Below are 20664 nucleotides of genomic sequence, written 5' to 3' on the forward strand. Positions count from 1 at the left end.
CAAGCAATAGAGAAGGCTGTATGTCCGGTGTTTTCTGACACACTGGAAACAGTGCTTTTCCTCCCTCTGTTTTTCCCCGTGTCCAGCATCTGATTGCTCTGTCTTCAGGATCAGAGTCACGTTGAAATGAAAGTATAACATGACCAATGTTAGTGCTTCAAACATGTTTCATTAGTTCCCATATAACTGATATGACCATAGCAATAACAGGCAAGGGAGAAACAGTCCATAGTTGTGGACTACACCATATCTATTAAGTGCTTCTGTTCACATACAGGAAGTTAAAAAAAAAAATGCATTTGCTCATCAGAAAAGTGATTTTAAAGCATGTAATTTGGTGGTAAACGAGCAGAGAAACAGGGGCTGGATGTCAGCACTTTTGCCAGAAATACTTTTTTTTCCACTATCTGGTTGGATATATTAGATATATTGTATGCTGATATTAAATTAAAAAATGAGACATATCTAGAGGAACTGCTGAGGAGAACAGCTGTTTCTCAAGGGATGACCTAATGTGTATGCCAACCATGTCCAGCCTCACACAGACAACCACAGAAGGGCAGACACCCACCCACAACTACTCTTCTTCCCAAAGAAACAAGGTGTTTCTGCTCTGTGGAGACAAACCAGATTTCAGCCAGAGATACTTGAAACACCAAATGACCGGAAACACTGAAAGATGTACATTATTTTAATGCTGTCATCTGCTGGCAATGTTAACATGTAAGAGAGAGGTTGTTTCCCAATCAAGAAGATGGTAGTGCAAATGTTGTTTATTCTGTTTGGTATTTTTAGTGATTGCCTTGGGAAATTCCAAGGATACCTTTATTTGTGCAAGACTACAGGGTTACTTTACTGTTATTAAAAGTTAAGTAAGTAAGGTTTTGGGATGCTGCTGAATCTAAATTCTAGATTTGTGTTCTTTTCACCAAGAATGTTGCAGCCTGGGGAGAAACAGTTTAATTATTGTATTGAACCAGTAATGCCAAGTTTAAAAAAATCATCTAACCTAACAATATTTACATGGTGATTAAAAGAATTTTTCCCGTGTAAAAATACATGCCTGATTTTGTCCATCTCCTTGAGTTGTATAATGCAGTAGTTGTTAGCTATTTTTCAACAAGATTTGTAATTGGGCTTTCATTCGTCCTTTTTACTGTATGTCACAAGTGAAAAGACAAAACTGTCTAGTCTCACAGATTAAGAAGACAAAAGTATAGGCAGATGTTCAGTTCTTTCCAAGTGTTTATGCTACTCTGTTCTTTGGGCTGCACACAAAAAAAGGATCAACCACCCTCCTTTATGTAAAAATGATTGCCAGAATTTCTTGAAGCACATACTCCTTGTTCTGCGACTTTTCATCCCTTCTACAGCCTCTCAACCAGTTTGAATTGCATTAAAAAAAAAAATCTTTATGCTTATGTGGCATATGAGCCTTGAAGTCTAAGCAGCTTCATGTTCTTCAGCTTCAAAAGTGAACAAAATAGTCCTTTTGATTAAGTATACCTAGACAGCAGCATACTGTTCCAAAGTAATACTGGCCTTGATGTTGCTGCTGAACAGGTTTGATTTCAGTGCACAGAAACTAAACTGTAGTGGTTTTTTCTAGTGATTTCCTTTAATGAATGAGAAAAAGAATTGAATTACCTGCCTTAAGGAGGTTTCTGTACAATTAATGTGAAAGGTTATATGAAAAAAAAAGAGGTTATCTGAAAAATTTTGGGGTTTGCTGGGTTTTGAACAGTTTTATATCTTAGCAATGCCTTTTTCCCTCCAGAAGAAGCTAAATTAAAATTTTACCTTGGGTTAAAATATATTAAGACATTAGTAAATAATTATTTTTATTTTTAATACATAAATCTATATATTTGGCTAAATATATTTTTTGCTCATTTTGTTTGCTCTTTCTTACTCTATGTCATATTTCATTTGCTCCATCAGACCTTCTATTTATTGTTTGTTTTGTCTTTGGTAGAAAATACAGAAAAAAAAGGCATATTTGTTTTATACATTCAGAATAATTTTCCCACTCACAAAAACAAAACTGTGAAATGGTAATTAGTATTGTAGAAGCACAGTCCTTTGCTGGGCTCCTATCAGAACTTCACACTTGTGACAAATTAGCTGCTTAATGCTAACAGCTAACAAATGTAGAGAAAGTGGCAAGGCAGCATCACTGTTACCCCCCCTCTTAAGTTTAAGATGTGCATGTCTGAGATGTGAAGTGTTCCATGTGTTTGTTTTAATGCTGTCATCTTTGATTTTATTTGTGAGAAATAAATGAGATATTTTCAAGTTACTCTTTAAGTAACTTCCCATAATTATGCAAAAAGTCTTTAGCCCTGGGGACCTTGACTCAAAACAGCTTCAAGTCCTGTGCTGTAACCACATTACAACAGTGTGATGCTCAGAAACAGGATCCTGTCTGTGATGCAACACCCAAGTCTTTGGCATTTTTCCTGATATCTCACATTTAAGATTTGTGTAACTTGTTTTTCACATTTATTCTGTCATCTCATTCTCCACTGCTAATATACAAATATCTTTCCTTTTGAAATAGCTTTATTCTATTTTTTCAGCTGTAGTGTATTAAAGGCTAAAGCTTGAGGTTTTCCTTGCCCATGCTTTTAACTTCTGACAGTTTCTTTATACCTGATTTTCAGATGTTCCTAGAAGAACATCCCAACTTAGTGCCACTTCGGAAAATATTTCTCATCCTTCAGATTAATAGAGCCATTTGTATATGAACGAGTCTAACCCGTAATTTCTTATGCACTACATAAAACATTGCTCAATAAAATGCATTTCTGATAAAATGCTTCTCTGATGATTGCTGTTAAAATACATGTTTTCTCCAGCCGTGGTGTCTCATATTCACATTTACCTATTTATGAATATATTCCAGTGTAAGAGAGATAGCGTGACCAGCAGATCGAAGGAGGTGATCCTGCCCCTCTACTCTGCTCTTGTGAGACCTCACTTGGCGTATTGTGTAGAGTTGGTGTCCTCAGCGTAAAAGGGATATGAAACTGTTGGAACAAGTCCAGAGGAGGGCCACGCAGATGATCAGGGGACTGGAGTACCTCCTGTATAAAGACAGGCTGAGAAATTTGGGGTTGTTCAGCCTGGAGAAGAGAAGGCTGCATGAAGACCTCATAGCAGCCTTCCAGTATCTGAAGGGGGCCTATAGGGATGCTGGGGAGGCACTCTTCATTAGGAACTGTAGTGATAGGACAAGGGGTAATGGGTTAAAACTTAAACAGGGGAAGTTTAGATTGGATATAAGGACAAGTTCTTTACTGTAAGGGTGGTGAGGCACTGGAATGGGTTGCCCAGGGAGGTTGTGAATGCTCCATCCCTAGCAGTGTTCAAGGCCCAGTTAGACAGAGCCTTGGGTGAGATGGTTTAGTGTGAGGTGTCCCTGCCCATGTCAGGGGGGTTGGAACCAGATGATCTTAAGGTCCTTTCCAACCCTAACTATTCTATGATTCTATGAGTTTTGAAAACATTTGAAAATTTAATGGAAGAGTTTTGCAAAAAAATAAATGCTCACTCAAGTATTTCGCTACAGATAACAGTGGCTACTTAAATTTCCACTCTTCCTCTCCCCATGCAGGTTTGAAAATTTTTTTAAGACTTAAAGTTCCTTTAGTCCCATAATTTTCGATGTCCATCAACTGCATAGTTTAGTTCATGTTACAGGTTCCATCCCTAGGATTCTACTGTTACTCGTAATAAAGACAAAAGTTGTTTTGTTTTTTTTTTTTCTTAATATTAATGCATTGTCTTTATGAATAAAGAATGTCTCTATTGTGTAATTAGTCTGAGAAAGGAAGTTGATGGCTATCAAAAGTAGGCTATTCAAGCACAACCTATTAAAATATATATCATCTTATGTAAACTTTCAGACTCACTATCCTAACCTTTTTACAGTTATTTAATATCCACTCTTACGATATGTGCAGCATAGAATTTGCAAGGATGTGAAGTTTTCTTCTATAGACACTTCCCTGGATTAAAAGAAAAAAAAAAGAAAAAGACAACAACCCTAAACAAAAAAACACACTCCCCAAACCCCCACTGTTTTCTTCCTTTGTTTGCAAACTAATTCCTCTGCTGAGTAGCTTTCAGTAAGTTACTGGTATGCCCAGAGATGTTTGTGATATGCTTGCATTGAAATACTTAAGAAGAAAAGACTTTCAGAATGGCATCCTGAAAAGACTTATTGGTGACAGGTTGAAGTGGGCTGGACTTTAGTGTTTGTGTCATGAAAAGCTGGAGGGCTTTAAATCCTCTGGTTCCCTGAGCTTTTTGTGTTCTGAAATACTTGATGAACTCCAGAAGAGTAAAATGCAGCAAAGAAATGCATGGCCAGAGTGTTTGTGGAATTCAAAGAATAGCTGTTAGAGAGGCTCTGAAATGCAGAAGCAATTTACAAGACAGGGGCTTTTCAAATTACCAGCAGCTGTCTTTTCTAACTCTGAATATTTCCTTACCCTCAATCTTCAGAGTCAAGCTTAATTAACTTTTGTCTTAAATATGCTTCTGATGCCTTATACCTTCCTCTTCTTCTGAAAGGCAAATTAAGAGTAATTATTGAAAGATACATTTCTTGCATTTCGGTTATGCTGGTGGGATAGGGAGTGATAGGTAATCATATGCACCTTTTTTCTTGCCGTCATTGCCTGGAATACTGAACCGTTTCTGTCTCAGAAAGAAATGTTATTGAATAAACTTACTGTGTGTAACAGATGAGTATGCAGCTCTTGTATTTCTTTTTTTACTTAGAAAGCCATCAAAATACTGTACCTTTAGCATCCAGATGCTTAAGCACTGCCATGCATGCCACAGAAAAAAGTAATGTACATCTTTTCATAGAAGTGTATTTCTTCAACAATGTATTTCAAGTTCTCCACATAATAGTGAGGGCATCATAAGGCAAAAATATTATCTTTACTAGGGTTTTCCTGAGTAAGTCTTTGATACCTTGCTGTCTTAATGACAGACTGTGGATTTCCTCCTTATAAAAAAGAAAATAAAATTGATCTTAATTTCCTACGTATTTTCCTTGTTCTTTGTATTCTGTCCCTCTCATATACGAAAGCTAAAATAAATACTTTTCTGAAAAAATCTTACTTACTTGAATGGCAAAATAGCTAAAGCAGTTAAAGCTAGGCCGATAATGCCTGTGACATCTTACTTCTTTTACCTGATGGCCTCTGGAGCCTGAATGTATCTTTGAATAGCAATTTTTCATGTTGCTCCTTATGAGACAACGACAAAAAAAGTGTTTTTTCTTTCCATTCCTTTTCTTTCTCTTAGACTGCGGAAGGGAAACCCATGTATAGATTGGCAGAATGCCTCATAACCAAGCTTTCTTTCTTGTTTCTACTCTGTGATACTTCATCACCCCGACATTAACACAAAGGAGAAGTGCAAAACCTTTTAGCTAAGTGTTCCTTCAAGGTGTCATTTACTAGCTTGGGAACTTACTTCCTTTCAACATGAGCTGGCAAAGGCTATAGTGAAATGAAGCATCGACCCTTAGAGTTCATCAAGAGTGGCCTTTGTAGAACAGCAGACATGCTTTGTTCTAGGACTGCATCAACTTCTTAAACAAGTTCTATGTGATGCAGGCATCCACAAAGACAGGATATAGTTATGTTTTGATATACATTCACAAAAAAATGCTACCTCAGAAATGCCTCCTTTCACCTCTTGTTGCTGCTTATACTGCCTTCATAAATTGTTTGAAGTTTTCAGGATTTCATGCTGAGTAAAAGTTTTCATGGATTTAAAGCACACTTGATGAATTTGCAGCATCAGTTGCATCATATTTATTCATCAAGTTAGTTAACAAATTAATGTAATGATTAATCTGAAGGCTTTTCTGATTTTAACTGCAGAATCAGTCTGTTCCAAACTGTAGACTTCAAGCAAAAATCTGAACTAGGGAAAATTAAAAGCAATGTGGAAACAACATAATTTTTATATGCAGACTTTTAGAAATCTTCCTTTTCACATTGTAGTTGAAATATTACTTAAAGAAACTATAAAAGATAACTGATTAAAACAAATTCAGTTGCATATATGATTAATTCACACAGTGGAAAACTGATTGTAAGTGCAATTTTATGCATATGACCTTGAATAAAAGGACTTCTGTATTTGTCACTTCCATTATAAATGTAGAATGCAGTTAACAATAATCTTGGCAGAGGAGCAAGATCCTAACGTAAAAATCTGCTTAAAAAGTAGAATTATATCATTACTGGAGTTTCAATATGATGAAAAGTATTTTCTGGTATGTGAGTACTAGTGAAATAGTCACCAAAGCTGATTTAACTTGTGTGCTGTAAAACTGTCTGAAGATCTAATTCCCTCTGGAATATGCTTTTTTTTTTCTGTGAGAAATTTACATGAAATTTCTTACTGTGGTTTAATTCAACAAGTATGTGTCATGCCACTTCCTATACTTGCATGCTACTATAGCAGTCCTTTAAATGCTTGGCTGCTTTCTACTGAAGTTATGACTTCTAGTTCAGATAAAATTTAGTTTCATGTTGCTAGTAATCCTGTGTTACTGTGGATTGCTGCTGGGAGGTGCAGTCACCTCCCAGGTCCACCACACATTCCCTCTGTTTTCCCTCTACAAACATTACATGGTGCTGGGGTGACATGGGTGGGTTTGGTGATCTGGTGGAAATATAACCCGTTTGATGGTGCAGCATGGATGTAGCTAACAAAGTAGCAGCTATCCATATACTCCACTGGGAACCACAGAGAAATTTGAGCTGTTTCTTCCATTTATCTTCATGCAGCCTCCTAATAAAATCATATGACAAGGGAAGTTTGTGAATCATATGTCCTGTAAATATTTCTTAAGACAGGCATTTTCCTATAAATATTCATACATTTTAAAAAGACACTACTTCAAACAAACACAGAGCTATAACACTGTTTGAAAATCCTTGAAAATTAAGAAGTATATTTTTAAAACTTTTCTGCTTCTCTGATTCCTGGATTATCTACTTTTCAAAATAATTCTGTAATAGGATAAAATATTGGTTTATCAATTAAATAGGCATTCTTCAAATGAAGAAAAGGCTTGAAAATGAGGCTTCATATGGAAAATAAACTTCAAATTCAGTCTTGAAAAATTCTCTGATTAAGTTTGGCAACCAAATGAGATACATATATAGCTGTGAAACCTTGATCCAGCTTTAGGATTTATCCGTATCCAACTTGTCGCTTTGATTTTCTGAATAAGCATTACACTTTTCTCACAGATTATATATACCTTACTTATCTGATAAACTGAATGATCTCCTTTGAAATTCTAACTGATTAGCATTGCTAATTATATTGGCTGTTGTTATTGCTAATTATATTGGTTATTGGTTTTTTTTTTGTTTCCTCTCTTTTTTTTTCCTTGTCCTATTTGTTCTTGTTTTGCATTAATCCATTCAAAACAAGTTATCCTAATGTTTCTTATCTAAGTGTCTCAGAAGGTTAAGGGAAAAAAAGTTGCACTAATAATAAGGAAATAAGAAGTGACTCTACCCAAAACTCTGACCCAAAACCCAAAACCCAAAAATAGTGGGTGTAAACTTTAACTCAAAAACACGTGTGTTTTCCAGATGTCTATGTAAGCAGTCTGACAACCACCACCAGCAGAAGAATTCCTATGTACACAACTGACCTCATTTAGCCTCCTCTGAAGTGCTTGCCATGTTGTTATCTATTTTATGCTTTGACTTTTTAAACTTCTTTCTTTGTGGCTACCCGAGCCTTTCATTGTCTTTCTATCTCTGTCTCATCAACTCCCCATCTCTTTTCCTGTCTCATCTGAAACTCCATGTCTCCTCTTCACAGCAGCTCACTAGCTCTGCTCCTTCTTGCTTGTGTAACATTTCTGCAATGGAGCTGCTTAACTGTGCAAGGATGAGGGTGAAACTTATTGGTAGAAAACACCCTGTGAAACCTATATTGCAGGCAAAAATCACAACAGCTTTCCTGCTGTAGCCATGGTGTCTCTATGGGTGATTGCTGTCACCCTTGTACAGAGCATGGTTCCCGGCTAGGCAAGGCATCCCACTGTGGCTTTCCACAGTGAGGAAGGGGGTGAACAAACACCGGAAGTTTTGTGTTTTGCTTCAGCAGCTTAAATTTATACTCTTACAGCCCAGCTCTGCTTCCAAACACAGGGTATACCTCTGATGTGGGAGGTACTTCTGGTTTTTGTTGCTTCTGGAAAGGCAGCAGGCTTCACAGTTGGCACAAGGCATGACAAGAATGTGCCTGTACAGAAGCTTTCAGCATATCTGGCATGTAGGCAGTTTCAAGGCTTGCCTCTAGACACCAGTGCAGTCATCTTCCCCTTGGAAAAGAGTGGTATAGGCTGTGCCTCCTAGAGGTTGTATGTGCACCTACATACTAGCAACATGAGCAGTTGTGAGACAATGCAGGACAAAAATTCTGTCTATAGTGGAAGATTTGGTTCAAAATCAGAAACTAGTATCCAAGAGTTCTTCGTATTGCTGTGGATTATGTATTATTGTATGTCTTTGTTGCAAACTCTGCACATTTCCAGTCGCTAAAAAGCCTACCATGCAGAATTTAATGATCTTGATAATGTTAAAATGTGTTCAGAGGAGTATTGTAGCATGGGTGCAAATTACTATGAGGAATTAAGTATTGCAAGACACTGTGGGTAGTTGTGCATTTACACCTAAGGATGAGCAAAGGCAAAACCTTTAACTTCAGCAGTCTGTGCTCACTTGGAAAAATGTTTGTCTGACTGCAGGCATGGAACCCGTTGTGCTGGAGAGGTGGCAGCCACAGCAAACAACTCCCACTGCACAGTAGGAATCGCCTTTAATGCCAAGATTGGAGGTATGTGAGACAATATCCCACCAAAAATAAAAAGTAGGCAATGAGCTATTTGTGCTAAATGGTACATTCAGACCTTTCTAACAAGAGAAGGAGATTTGTATTAATAACAAACCTAGCTGTGTTAGCAAGTGAATCTCAGTTGTAGAGTGGCTATTAAATATCAGTACTGAAAGAGCTTGTCCACAGTGACACTTCTCCAGTGCTCCCTGGAACACTGACTCTCAGTACACATAGAAAAACAGAAGGTGAGACCTTTGATGAAAACACAGACCCCAGAATAAGGACATTTGGGTTTTTTCACAAATCCGGAGCTACACGTGGTGAACTTTGACAAAAAGTAAGTGTACACATCAGGAATATTGCCTTGTATATTGATCCCAAAATAACGCTGTCGAAACATAATGCATGCTTGTGTTTAGCTGTTATTGGAGAGAATCTTCTTTTGATCCCTCTGTGTGATTGGATTATTGCCTGGAATACAAGATTCAGTTGCACATTATTTTACTCTGGCCAAGAGGTTACCTTGTTTCTGTGAATTCTTAGTCAGTGGTTACTCAGTTAAGACCTTTGACTTAATTTGTGGAGGTGATTATCAAGATGTCATCTGTCTTACCTCCTGGGCTGTAGCCTGGCTGTGCCAGATCTTAAATGCTTCAGGTGAAGTTTTACCCTGAACTTTTGATGAAATCATGGGATTAGTGTATTGGCTTTCAGTAGAAAGACCTAGCTCAAGCGCATTAATTGTTGATTTTCTGTCCCAGAATAGAGCCCATCTGTGAAAACAGAAACATGTTTAGATACAGCAGAGGATAATTCAGAAATACGAGCAGGCAGAGTTCAGGCTATGTTTCCTCAGTTAATAGTACTGTATCTGTTCTTTACTGAATCAGTAAACGTTTAATCCATATCAAATGTGAGCACAGCTGCATTTCAAATTAGCTAAAGCACACAACATCATCCTAATGTCACCTTTCTGTTTTCCTGCTGGCTTCAAGAGGATAGGCAATACCTGATCCAATATAAGGTTAGAGTGATGCAGAAAAACAATTTCCCTTCAGGTGAAGAGCCTGCCTGCACAAAGTTACCCTGTCAGAGTGGTTTAGAAAATTAGAATGGGCCAGGTGAGTTGAGTCTGTGGCAGATAAACAGGCTTTCTCATGTGGACATGGCATTTGGTCATGTACTAGCAGCTATGAAATCAAATCTAATGTGTTGTCAAATGAAAGTCAGAGGAGAGTTAGTGCACTAGTAGAGATAAAAGCTTCTGATAAAGTTTTGTTTATGAGTTAGAAGTCACACAACCTGCAACAGCTTGGGCATGTCCTTGAAAAGTTTTTCATTAGTGACAGTGGCTTCTTAAAATGCTTATTAAGCATTAGGAATGTGCAAAAATAATGTTTTAGAAACCCTCCAGGCATATTAGCTAAATCACAGTCTTTTCTAAATACAGTGTAAAAACTGATTCAGATGGACATAATATGAATGTAGTTAATGTGAACAAAAAAGACTGGATATGTATGCCTTTATTTATTTATTTTGTATGGAGAATATAACAGTCTTCAAGAAATTTCAATGATCTCAGTGAAATAAAGATTTTGTCCGCTCCATTTGTCACCAAGATTCTGCAGAGCCATCAGTAACACTGTTCTTAAAGCTGAAAAGGTGGCACATTACATGGAGGTAATGTGCCACGTTTTAAAAGCATCAGCACTTGAAAATAAGACTTCAGGAGGCTCAGCAGATAATCTGTAGAAAGTCAGAGGCAAGAGAATTCCAGAGTATTGGGAAGGGAGGTTAAGCTTCCTTTTCCACTAGCTATATACCTTTGAGAATTTTGCTGCTGCTGACCTCTGTTCGGCATGCCTCCCTCCCCTCAGAAAAGCCATAAGCCACAAATGTGAATATGCAGTGATTGTGTTCCCTCTCCACAGTCCAGGTGATAGAGTATAAAGACATTGAATCATATTATTTTGAACTAGTGTTCAGCTTGCTTGTTTCCCAGGGATTTCAAGACCCTCCTGAGGCCTTCTTGGAGAAGAAACTAGAGTAGAGGTAAAGCAATTACATTCTCCTTATGTAGAAGAGCACCTGCCAAGAGTGATGTTGAATTTGCTCCACCACAATAAGTATTCTTTACTTCAAACCAAAAACCATCTCTGGACATGTGTATTAAGGAGATAAAGCAAAGCAGAAAATATATAATTTCTATTGATATTCTGACAGATAGTGGCAGCTGAACAAATCTGATCTTTGTGATGGCAAGTTGTTAACAAGATAGCCACCAGTAATGCTCACTTTTTTCTACATGTGTTTGCACTTCTTGTCTCATTTCCACCTATTAGAACCTCTGACCTCAAATAAGTCAGAGCTAATATTCTTAGAAAGTCTGAGCCTTCCCTTACAACAGTGTAAATGGAGATGTAATCTGCAGATAAGAGAATTTGAGTAAAATTTCAGTCTGGACCTTCAGTTCTTTTACATGTTGTGACATGTTTCTTAAAAAAAAAACAAAAACGCACTGTGCCTGCAGTTTGTGCTTAGCTGAGCTACTGGCCCTTTCACTGAAAGACAAACTAGTGCACCAAAGGGGTGGCTCTTTTTCTTAATGTGACTCTCTGCAGTAATTACACATAGCAAATTACCACCTAGAGAGGTTGTGAGACCTTTTATAGGGCAGGATTATCAGTGTGGTGTTATTGTTGCAAACTGATTGTGGAAGTTGCAAAGCATCTGCAGGGATTTGAGAGTTTAGTTACTTGGCTGGGATCAAGTCCTGACAGGAAAACGGTTACACTGAATTATGGCACAACAGATGTAGCTTGTCTTCAGCTGACAAGGAATTAGTTCAGATGTTTCTTTAAGTCAGATGCTGATTAAAAACAAACATTTTAAAAGAAAACTTGCTTTCAGGTCAGTTCTGCACGTTTCCTGTAATCCATTGAAAGTTTGTTCTGACCAAAATGACACTTACATTTTGGCAATTACTGCAAATGTTGGAAAAAGTTTACAGGGCTTTAAAGTCTTAGGTGGAACAATCTGCAAATTCAGTCTGTTAATTGCCTTCTGGACAGCTTTTTTGCACTACCACCACATGCCAAATGCAGTTTGGAGATTTTGTGATCAGCAAAATTAACTATTCCTGATATCTGGGAAAAAAATGAAAAGGCAGGCAGGTGGGCAAGAAAGACAAGAAGGAAGGAGGGCAGACAGGCAAGACAAGGAAGGCAGGAAAGAGGGAAGGGAAGGGAAGGGAAGGGAAGGGAAGGGAAGGGAAGGGAAGGGAAGGGAAGGGAAGGGAAGGGAAGGGAAGGGAAGGGAAGGGAAGGGAAGGGAAGGGAAGGGAAGGGAAGGGAAGGGAAGGGATTATTTTTGTTTTGAATAGCCAATGAGATGTCTGATCTTCAGAGTCACCCTGGAAGCATATCTGTCAGTTGTTGGCCACCGAGAGCAACACCTGAGTCACAGCCTTTTCCATGTTGCTTTAGATTTGACCACTTCACCATTAGCAAAAAACCCTTGGTGTGAATTACTTCAGGTGCCCATGGCAGAATTTGGAGTTACTGTTCACCAGGTGCATGTACTATTATTTAGGCTTGCTACACAGTAACAGAGACATATAGGAAAGCTTTATTTTCCTTCTTTCAAAAGCAGTGTACATTTTATTGTCTTTTTTCAGAACTAGATAATATTTTAGTGTACTTGAAAGAAATTGAGAACACAACTTCCACCCATCATTAATTTTCTGAGATTATGCTGAGGAAGAAAAATAAAACTAGAGAACCCCAGAGCTGGTTTAATGTCCTTTTTATAAAAATTCATAATGAGATCACTGTTTGTAAAAGTTTATTATCTCACAAAACATGGTCAGCTTGATCGTAGAAATACGATCACTTTTCATTTCTGAGTCAATTAGAGTAAGAAAAAAAAGGACCCTCTATCCACAAAAGTCCCCTCTGCCTTTTGTTAATTGGAAATTAAGGCCTTGGTAAACATTCAAGTTACTTCAGTCTGAGCTCATGAGCAAAATAAAATGTGTCTGTAATTAAAAATATGTAAATTTGGCTTATAAATAGCAGTGGCTTCTTAAAATGGAAAAAGTGTCAAACTTGTTATTTGTGGAACCAATCATTCTCTGTACTATCATACAGTTACATGCTAATTATTATTTAATATTTAACACCCCTTTGATAAAATTTTATGTTAGCTATATGTGGTTTCTTTTTCTTGTTTAGGTTAAAGCTGGCATTGGTGTTTTTCTCAGTAAGAATTAACTTCAGTCAAAATCTTACAGTTAGTCAAAAGAAACAACTTCAAGATTTAATTTGTTTCCAGATTTAAGACTACCTTATTCAATCTAGTGATCTTGAAACATCATGTGGGCACTCACTTTAGAAGGGCTGGCACATTGACTTGTCAAAACCCACATGAATGGATTCTTTTAACACAAGAATTTCAAATTACACCTTACAAAAAATTCTACACAGAGGAGGATGTTCAGAATATAGTTTCAGGTTGAATAATGTTATGTATAGGGTAGTTGCTGTAACTTCCTCTAATTGTCTTGCTACTGTATGTGGCAATTACTCTGTACACATGAGTTTTTTCCCAGTTTCTTCTTTGGGGAAGAGTAATCCTTTTATTACATCTGTCAACGTATGAAGGACTATGAATGACTCAAAGTAAGTGCTGCAGTTTCACTGCGGTATAAAAGGAAAAAGAAAATCATATATTATCTTCTTTTTTAAATTTTCTCTAGCATGAAACTTTGTTGCTGGAGTTCAAAGGCTGTATAGTGGATAAATGACTCATGGATATTTTTTAAAACTCGAAGAAACACCAAAATATTGCTTTTTGTTTTTTTCATCTAGAGACTTTTCTTATTGGAAAAGCTCATACTCAAAGAGGTTTTGGTTTTTTTTAAAATGGCAGTTTAAATTCCTGTGATCATTCAGTCCAATGTCTTACCAATTTTCACTAGGGAAGAAAAAACAAACCAAAGAAGTATTTTGAGTTGGTTGGTCCTGTTCATTGTGTCTTTCATTCTGAAGGTGTACGGATGCTGGATGGAGATGTGACAGACATGGTAGAAGCAAAGTCTCTGAGCCTTAATCCCCAGCATATCCACATCTACAGTGCCAGCTGGGGGCCTGATGACGACGGTAAGACTGTGGATGGACCTGCATCTCTAGCACGTCAGGCCTTTGAGAATGGCATCAGAATGGTAGGTTGGCATCAAAGTGTATTTCCTGGATCTGCTTTTGTGTGCAAGCGTAAGGGGACATGTGCCTGGTATGTGCTAGTACAAAGCAAGGGGAAGAGGAGAACATTCTGAAGGAAAGAAAAGCTTTCTTTGTGTAAAACTAAAAATGCACTTTTCTTTTATAGTGACCTGATGGTCAGTCCTTCCTGAAGTATCAGCTCTGTTCATTTTCAGCTGGGATACAGCATCCTCAGTGTCCTTTAAAACTGCTCTGAGGTGATGATGTAACTCTCCAAGAAGAAATAAGACTGAAAACTGCTATTTTGCACAGCAGTGCCAAGTCATCAAATCTGAATTGCAGTGAAATTTAAAAGCAAAAGCCTTAACTGTTTTCGACTCTTTCTTCCTTTCTATCATTGCTTTGTTTTGCTTGACTTCTTAATGGAAGTTTGATAATTTTAATAGGGAGTTGGGGCTAAACAGTCTACACCCGTGTTTTTTTCAGCATTTATGTCTGTTCTTTCTCAGAACTTACAATCTATTTATAACTTATATATACATTTCTCTACAAGTTTGGGCTATCACATTTTCTCTGTGGTATAGCCCAGAGATCTTCAGTAATACAACACACAAAATCCCAAATGCCCCTATATGACAAAATCTAAGACCTTTTTATTTTTCTTTAATAAGTTACTGTCAAACAAATAAGACCATGGATGGAAATGAGTAGTTAGAGGAGCTTTTGATGTCAGAGGCCAGTTTTTAGTTCTTCCTTTTACCCTCCTGCCTGCTAAATAGCTCAGGGAATTCCTCATCTTCCAGTGATCACACGTTTTTTCGCTGTGTAGAACTGGTGGAAAGGATTTTAAAGCTTTGCATTTGAAGGTCTGAGCATTATTTTGAATGTGGCAAAAGACTTGCTGGTTCAGTGGTGGGTGGCTCTTGGGTCAGAAAAGATGAGATTTATTACAAAAAATGTTTAAAGAAACTGAAACTGTTGGACCAAAGTGGACCCAGAGCATCGTTTCTGGAACATGGTAACACTGTTCAGCAAGGGAAAATGCAGATATTGTTGAAATCAGTGTTTTAACTAGGCATGCCAAGACTGATTTTGGCAACATTCAGCCTGGAAGATCTGTGCTGTGTGTAAAAGACAGTGTCTGACACTGAGAGACTATGTTAATGTAACGTGTATCATCAGAAGCAAACAGGAACAATAGGTACAGAGTGATAGCAGAGTTACAAGACCACCTGGTCAGGCTGACAGTCTGTATGCACAGTATAGCCTTTCACATGATTACAGTATACTTAATTGTAAGTTGTAAATAAATGCATCATAAAATTGATACCCAGTATCACCATAAACATTGCCTAGCAGCAGAAGCCTAGGAGGTGGGAGTTCACATCTATTCACAGCTACATCCCTGGCTTATTTTGGTTCTCTTGGTAAGTCACATGAATTTCTTACTCTCACCCTGGCCTTCTGTCCTGAAATGTGAATAATAATACATGCTCAACTACCTAGCAGTATGAAATCATGAGGAACAATTACTGAAACGCTAAAATAACAACAGGGACTGTGTGCATTCAATGCTACATGGTGTTAAAGAATGTCTCTCAAACTCAGTTCTATGAATACTTTACTAACCACACAGCCGTGGACCACTGCCTTCTTTTTACTTGGTCATATGGTAACCAGTTGGCGTGGAGCTGCAGGTGTATGCTTTTGCTTCTTGTACATTATGTAGTAGGTGAAGCCTTCTGTAACAAAATACTCAAGCATGTACTGAACTTTACCAGGTTAGAAATTCCAATGTCTTAGCACTTAAATACATTTATAAGAACATTGATTGATTCTGCCCCAGGGAACACTGCTGTATTTAGTAATGATTATTATAATAGTTATTGAAGTTCTCTTAGAACAATATAGAAGTAGAAGGCCAAATGCATCTCCTTTACTGCTTCCCATACATCATCACTCCTTCTTTCAGGTGGAATATCAGCATCTCCTATCACCCAGCTGGTGTTTACTACTGTTTAACAGTGACCACAGAGGAGAAAAATAATAAAGTGATGAAGGGGACCCTAATGTAACTGCAGAATGCAGAGGATTTTCAAGAAAAAAAAAAGTTTTATGTTTAAACGTCTGTATGTGTTAGTTTAAATGTAATATTTCATGTAGGTAAGACACTCATGGAAAGTTCAGCCCAAATTTCTGTACCAGAAGAACTCAGCCATTTCCTCATTGTAATCTCAAACTGGGAATAAATCCAGAATCAACCAAGAATGTGGAATAATTTGCCAAGAGTATGGATCTTGCCTACAAGCATTATTGTTCCCTTGTTGTTATTATAGCTGTAATATGAGAGGATACCCTACAGAACCCAGATGAATTCCATTTTACCAGAACCTTGTTCTATGGCTTTAGTAAGTACCAGTATATAGAGGAAACATCGTATTTAATTTTGAAATTCTGAGGTGGTCTTTTTTCTGATAACAATGCAGAAAAAGTTTGGTATATTTTTTTTGAAAAATACTAGAAGTCATATTTGATGGAAGTAAATATTTTTTTTTTTTTTTGCAGTTAACTTCTATTCCATTTTACTATTTGTTCTGCCAAAGTTACACATGCAGAGTTGAATAGATCTAAATATTTCCATATAATTGGAAATTTTATCGGGCTCTGACTAACAAAGCTTTCTCACGTGTACTAAGAAAATAAAAGTTTTCCTTAAAACCTACATAAAATCATACTGATAAGAAATACAGAATGTTTAAGTTTAATCTCTAATTTTTATTCTTCAAAATGTAATATGGATTGAAGGATTGTAAATGAATGTCTCAATTATCACCTTCCTTAATAGACTTAGTTTCCAGACCAAAAAATTACTTTAAGATGAACCTGTTCTTCTTTCAGGGAAAGGTACTTTTTCTATATTTCCTTACACTGTCATAAGATGTGTCATTTTAAAAGATGAGGCTGTAGAAGAAAATATGAATTATCTCTGTGCCAAAATATACCTTAAAATCAGGTCATTGTGCAAGATAATGACTAGATACTTAGCCAAACATAGATTTCTCCAAGCAGTCACAGTAGTTGTGCAAATAATAATAGGCAGACAAAAATGCTTATTACATTGTTAACAGATCTTGACCTTCCTTTTATAGAAATATCTAACTGAACAACTACAGTATTACATCTACTATAACATGTGATGTAAACTGAAGTAACAATAGTACAAAAAAAATTGGCATCTCATTGAGATCTACACAAAGGTTCAAGATTTATATTCTATTTTGTGCATATGTACACGCAGCTGGATATTATTTTTTTAAAATAGGAGAGCAAAGTAAAAGGTAAAGATTTTTAAAAAGAATCGGAGAAAGAAATTGTGCTCAGCTTATTTAATTAGGAGAATCAAAGGTGGTACTTTGATTAGAATATAATTTAACTGAATTATTCCTTTTTATTATACTCATGAAGTAAAAATGAAATGGATGCAAGAGCCACAGTATCTTGTTCAGTTTGCTGAGAGACTGGAATCCATGAAAATAATGCCTGGTTTATCTTTAGTATATATTATTCCAATTAACAGCTCTTGCAGGGTGAACTGTTATTATTTTTAAGTCTGCTGAGCTAATATGATTACTCATTCCAAATCCTGCAGAAAATAACAAAGATAAACAACTGTACAGTTTTTCTGTAAGGTCCCACAGAGACAGCACATGCCATGAATTGAAATAAACAAATCTATGTAAAGAAAGGATACTGAGTAATAACTGAGTTTATGAAAAGACAACCTAACCCGCAAGTTAAATATGCTTTAAAAGTTCTGCCCAGGATCAAGGTAAAGAAGAGGAAACTAATTTTTAAACCTTTCTCAAGTACCATGATTTTCTGTCATCTTTAGGGTATTTTGTTTAATTCTATTAAACTTGCAACTTGAATTCAAGGAGAAACCTTGTAGACTTTGCTATCAAACAATTTCTATGCAAATATAAAAGCTCCCTTTATATCATGCTTCCGTTTGACAAGGTACTTTTCTTGGAAATAGTGTAGTAATAAGGGTGTAAAATTCCATTACAATCACACAGAACTTGCCTGAAAAAAAAAAGATGAAGGGCAGCATATCCAAAAGTAACATATTCAAGAGAAGATTAGGTATGCAATGTCACATTTCACGCTTTGTTCAAGAACAAACAGACAGCATTGCAAAACATGGTTGTGGCCAAATCCTGTAATAAGGCTGTGTTGAGTCTGGGACAAAAGGGAGAACACAAAAGCCTTTCTTTGATTCAGAAAGATAAAACCAAAGTACCATTAGATTTTCAGATGAGTGTCTGTATTTCACAGTTTATAAGCACAATGCTATAAGCACTTGTGCTTAAAGACTTAGGCTTCCTGATTCATGGCTCTGTGATACAGCATTCAGTCTAGTTCATTTCTCTTCATATAAATAAGCCTGTTATTCTGGGATGAGTCTCAACTTCATTTGGAGAGTAATGAATTTCAGATACCATGACTTGTTCTCTCACTGCTGATTGTCAAAGACCTAATAGTCAAGTTTCTGGATATGTGACCCCTGTTGATATTTTACATTGCAGGTTTTCAAAGAGCTGGTTATCTCACCTCTCCAAACGTCTCACCAACTGCATGGTCTATGTTGTTTGTTTTGCAGTACCCATAAGGTAGTCCTAATCAGTTGCAGGGCAGGTCATCCTCAGTATAGCCTAAGAGGCTGGAGAGGCAGGGAACCTTTTGGCACAGAGACCTTTATCTTACTGCCATGACACCATTCTGCTTAGCAAGCTGGACACAAGCCAAAATATTTGATGGACATTAATAATCAGATGCTGTGTGGCTGAACCTTTTGTGAGAACTCAGCGTGGTGCCTCAGATCATCACTACCCCTTCTCGTCTCCCTCACTTCACCAGCTGCAGGTTGTGTATTCAACGTGTTTGCTGGGAGCAGAAGGCACTCCTACCACAGAAGTCTCTTATGCACATACAGGAGAGAGAAAGGCAAGGGAAGAAAAGGGATAGGAAGAAAAAGGAAAGGAAGAAATAGAGAAGAAAAGGGAAAGGAGAAAAGAAAGAAAAGTATTTCACATCATCATCATTGTCATTATTATTACTGCTTCTACTCCAAAAGTGGAAGAGAGTTCATAATTTGCAAAGATTTGCTATGGTATACCAGATATGTTTCTATTAAATTTACTTGTCCTGTCATCAACTCTCTGCATCATTGCGTGTAGGGTGTGTTGCCTCCAAAAAGAGGAGTTAGTCTCTTCTGTTTTGCCAGGGAGTTGTACCGCAGTACAAAAATCAAAGGCAGAAGTTACCACAAAAAGACTTGCAATCACATGTCAAAATAACTTCTAATGTGGCTGTCATTTATACAGATCATATGTAGATACCTTTGGCGTGCACAAGACCTCCTGCACATTTAAAATTAGTTGGCCAAAAGCTACTTGTTGAAGATCAATCAGAAGAATTAGTGCTATGCTTGGGGAAGGTCTCAGAAGACACAACTTCCAGTATGCTGATGTAACCTAATGTTAGGTTCTGACGTTTATCTGTTATTTGATTTGCATATCTACAGTGTATCCCTATTGCATCTATGATGTAATATCTGAACATGTGATTTTATAGTTACTTCAGCATACTGAGTTAAACTTTGGTGGCTCTGTGCTAGAGGTGAGTGCTAACTATGTGCCGGAATGGAAAAGTCATAATGTCATTTTAACATGAGCACCATTGGTTTTAAACAGTGTTCGTAGTTTTAACACCACAAAAGGCAATTGTCAAGTCATGGCCTTCATAGTAAGCCAGATCAGCAAAATTTCATCAAATTATCAGGGCATCAATATCCCTGTTTTCTTGATCCATCTATTCTTTTCTGATTTCTGTACATCTTTTGGAAAGAGCCAAAAGATGAAACCTGTTATGTCAATGTCTGTGCAGGTCACTAACCTTCACTATTAAAAACACTTAGCTTGTTGCTTATATAAATTTCCAAGTTTCCTTTCCTTTGTAAAATGTCTTTTCTGCTATACTTCAGTGCATCTTACAGTGTTAGAAATCTCCACATGTAAGTAGTTACAGATTCTGGCCAAGTGATTTCTGAGATAAATTAAATTGGAACATAGGGACATAAGACAGGAAATGACCATGTAGATCATCCAGTACAGTTCTCTACTATCACAGGCATCATGACCTATAAATACATTCATCAATTTCTATTCTAGAATGAATGAGAAAATTTTTCCTCTTTGTTTCTGTTGGGAGACAGTTTCACAGCCATCACTAATCTGTTGGTTAGAGACTTTCTTCTAAGTTACAGCCAGGTTTACTTGTGCGCTTTTTCTGACCATTTGTTCCTGGACCAAAATTGTGCTTCCGCTTAAATACCTTTTCTCCTTCCATTTTTATTTCTGACATATTTATAGAACACAGTCCCCTCTCAGACTTCATTTTGATAAGATAAACAAGCCACACTCTAGACGCTCAAAAACAAGGCTGTCAATCTCCTTGCTCATCAGTGGTGCTTCTCCACATCCTCGAGCCT

At 37.1% G+C, this 20664-nt stretch overlaps 1 protein-coding gene across 4 annotated transcripts in view; it reads left to right on the plus strand.

Moving 5' to 3' along the window:
- PCSK5 (proprotein convertase subtilisin/kexin type 5) overlaps positions 1-20664 on the plus strand; it is a 268581-nt gene that overhangs the window by 101348 nt on the left and 146569 nt on the right. For all 4 annotated transcript variants that reach the window (XM_057432936.1, XM_057432938.1, XM_057432939.1 and 1 more), the window contains exons 6-7: positions 8807-8895; positions 13944-14116. In XM_057432936.1, the coding sequence (XP_057288919.1) occupies positions 8807-8895; positions 13944-14116 (262 nt within the window). The remainder of the gene's footprint in view (positions 1-8806; positions 8896-13943; positions 14117-20664) is intronic.

This window comes from Pezoporus wallicus, unplaced genomic scaffold (assembly GCF_028554395.1).
Source record: "Pezoporus wallicus isolate ANWC-B61680 ecotype Strahan unplaced genomic scaffold, APGP_CSIRO_Pwel_v1 contig_2910, whole genome shotgun sequence".
NCBI lineage: Eukaryota > Metazoa > Chordata > Aves > Psittaciformes > Psittacidae > Pezoporus > Pezoporus wallicus.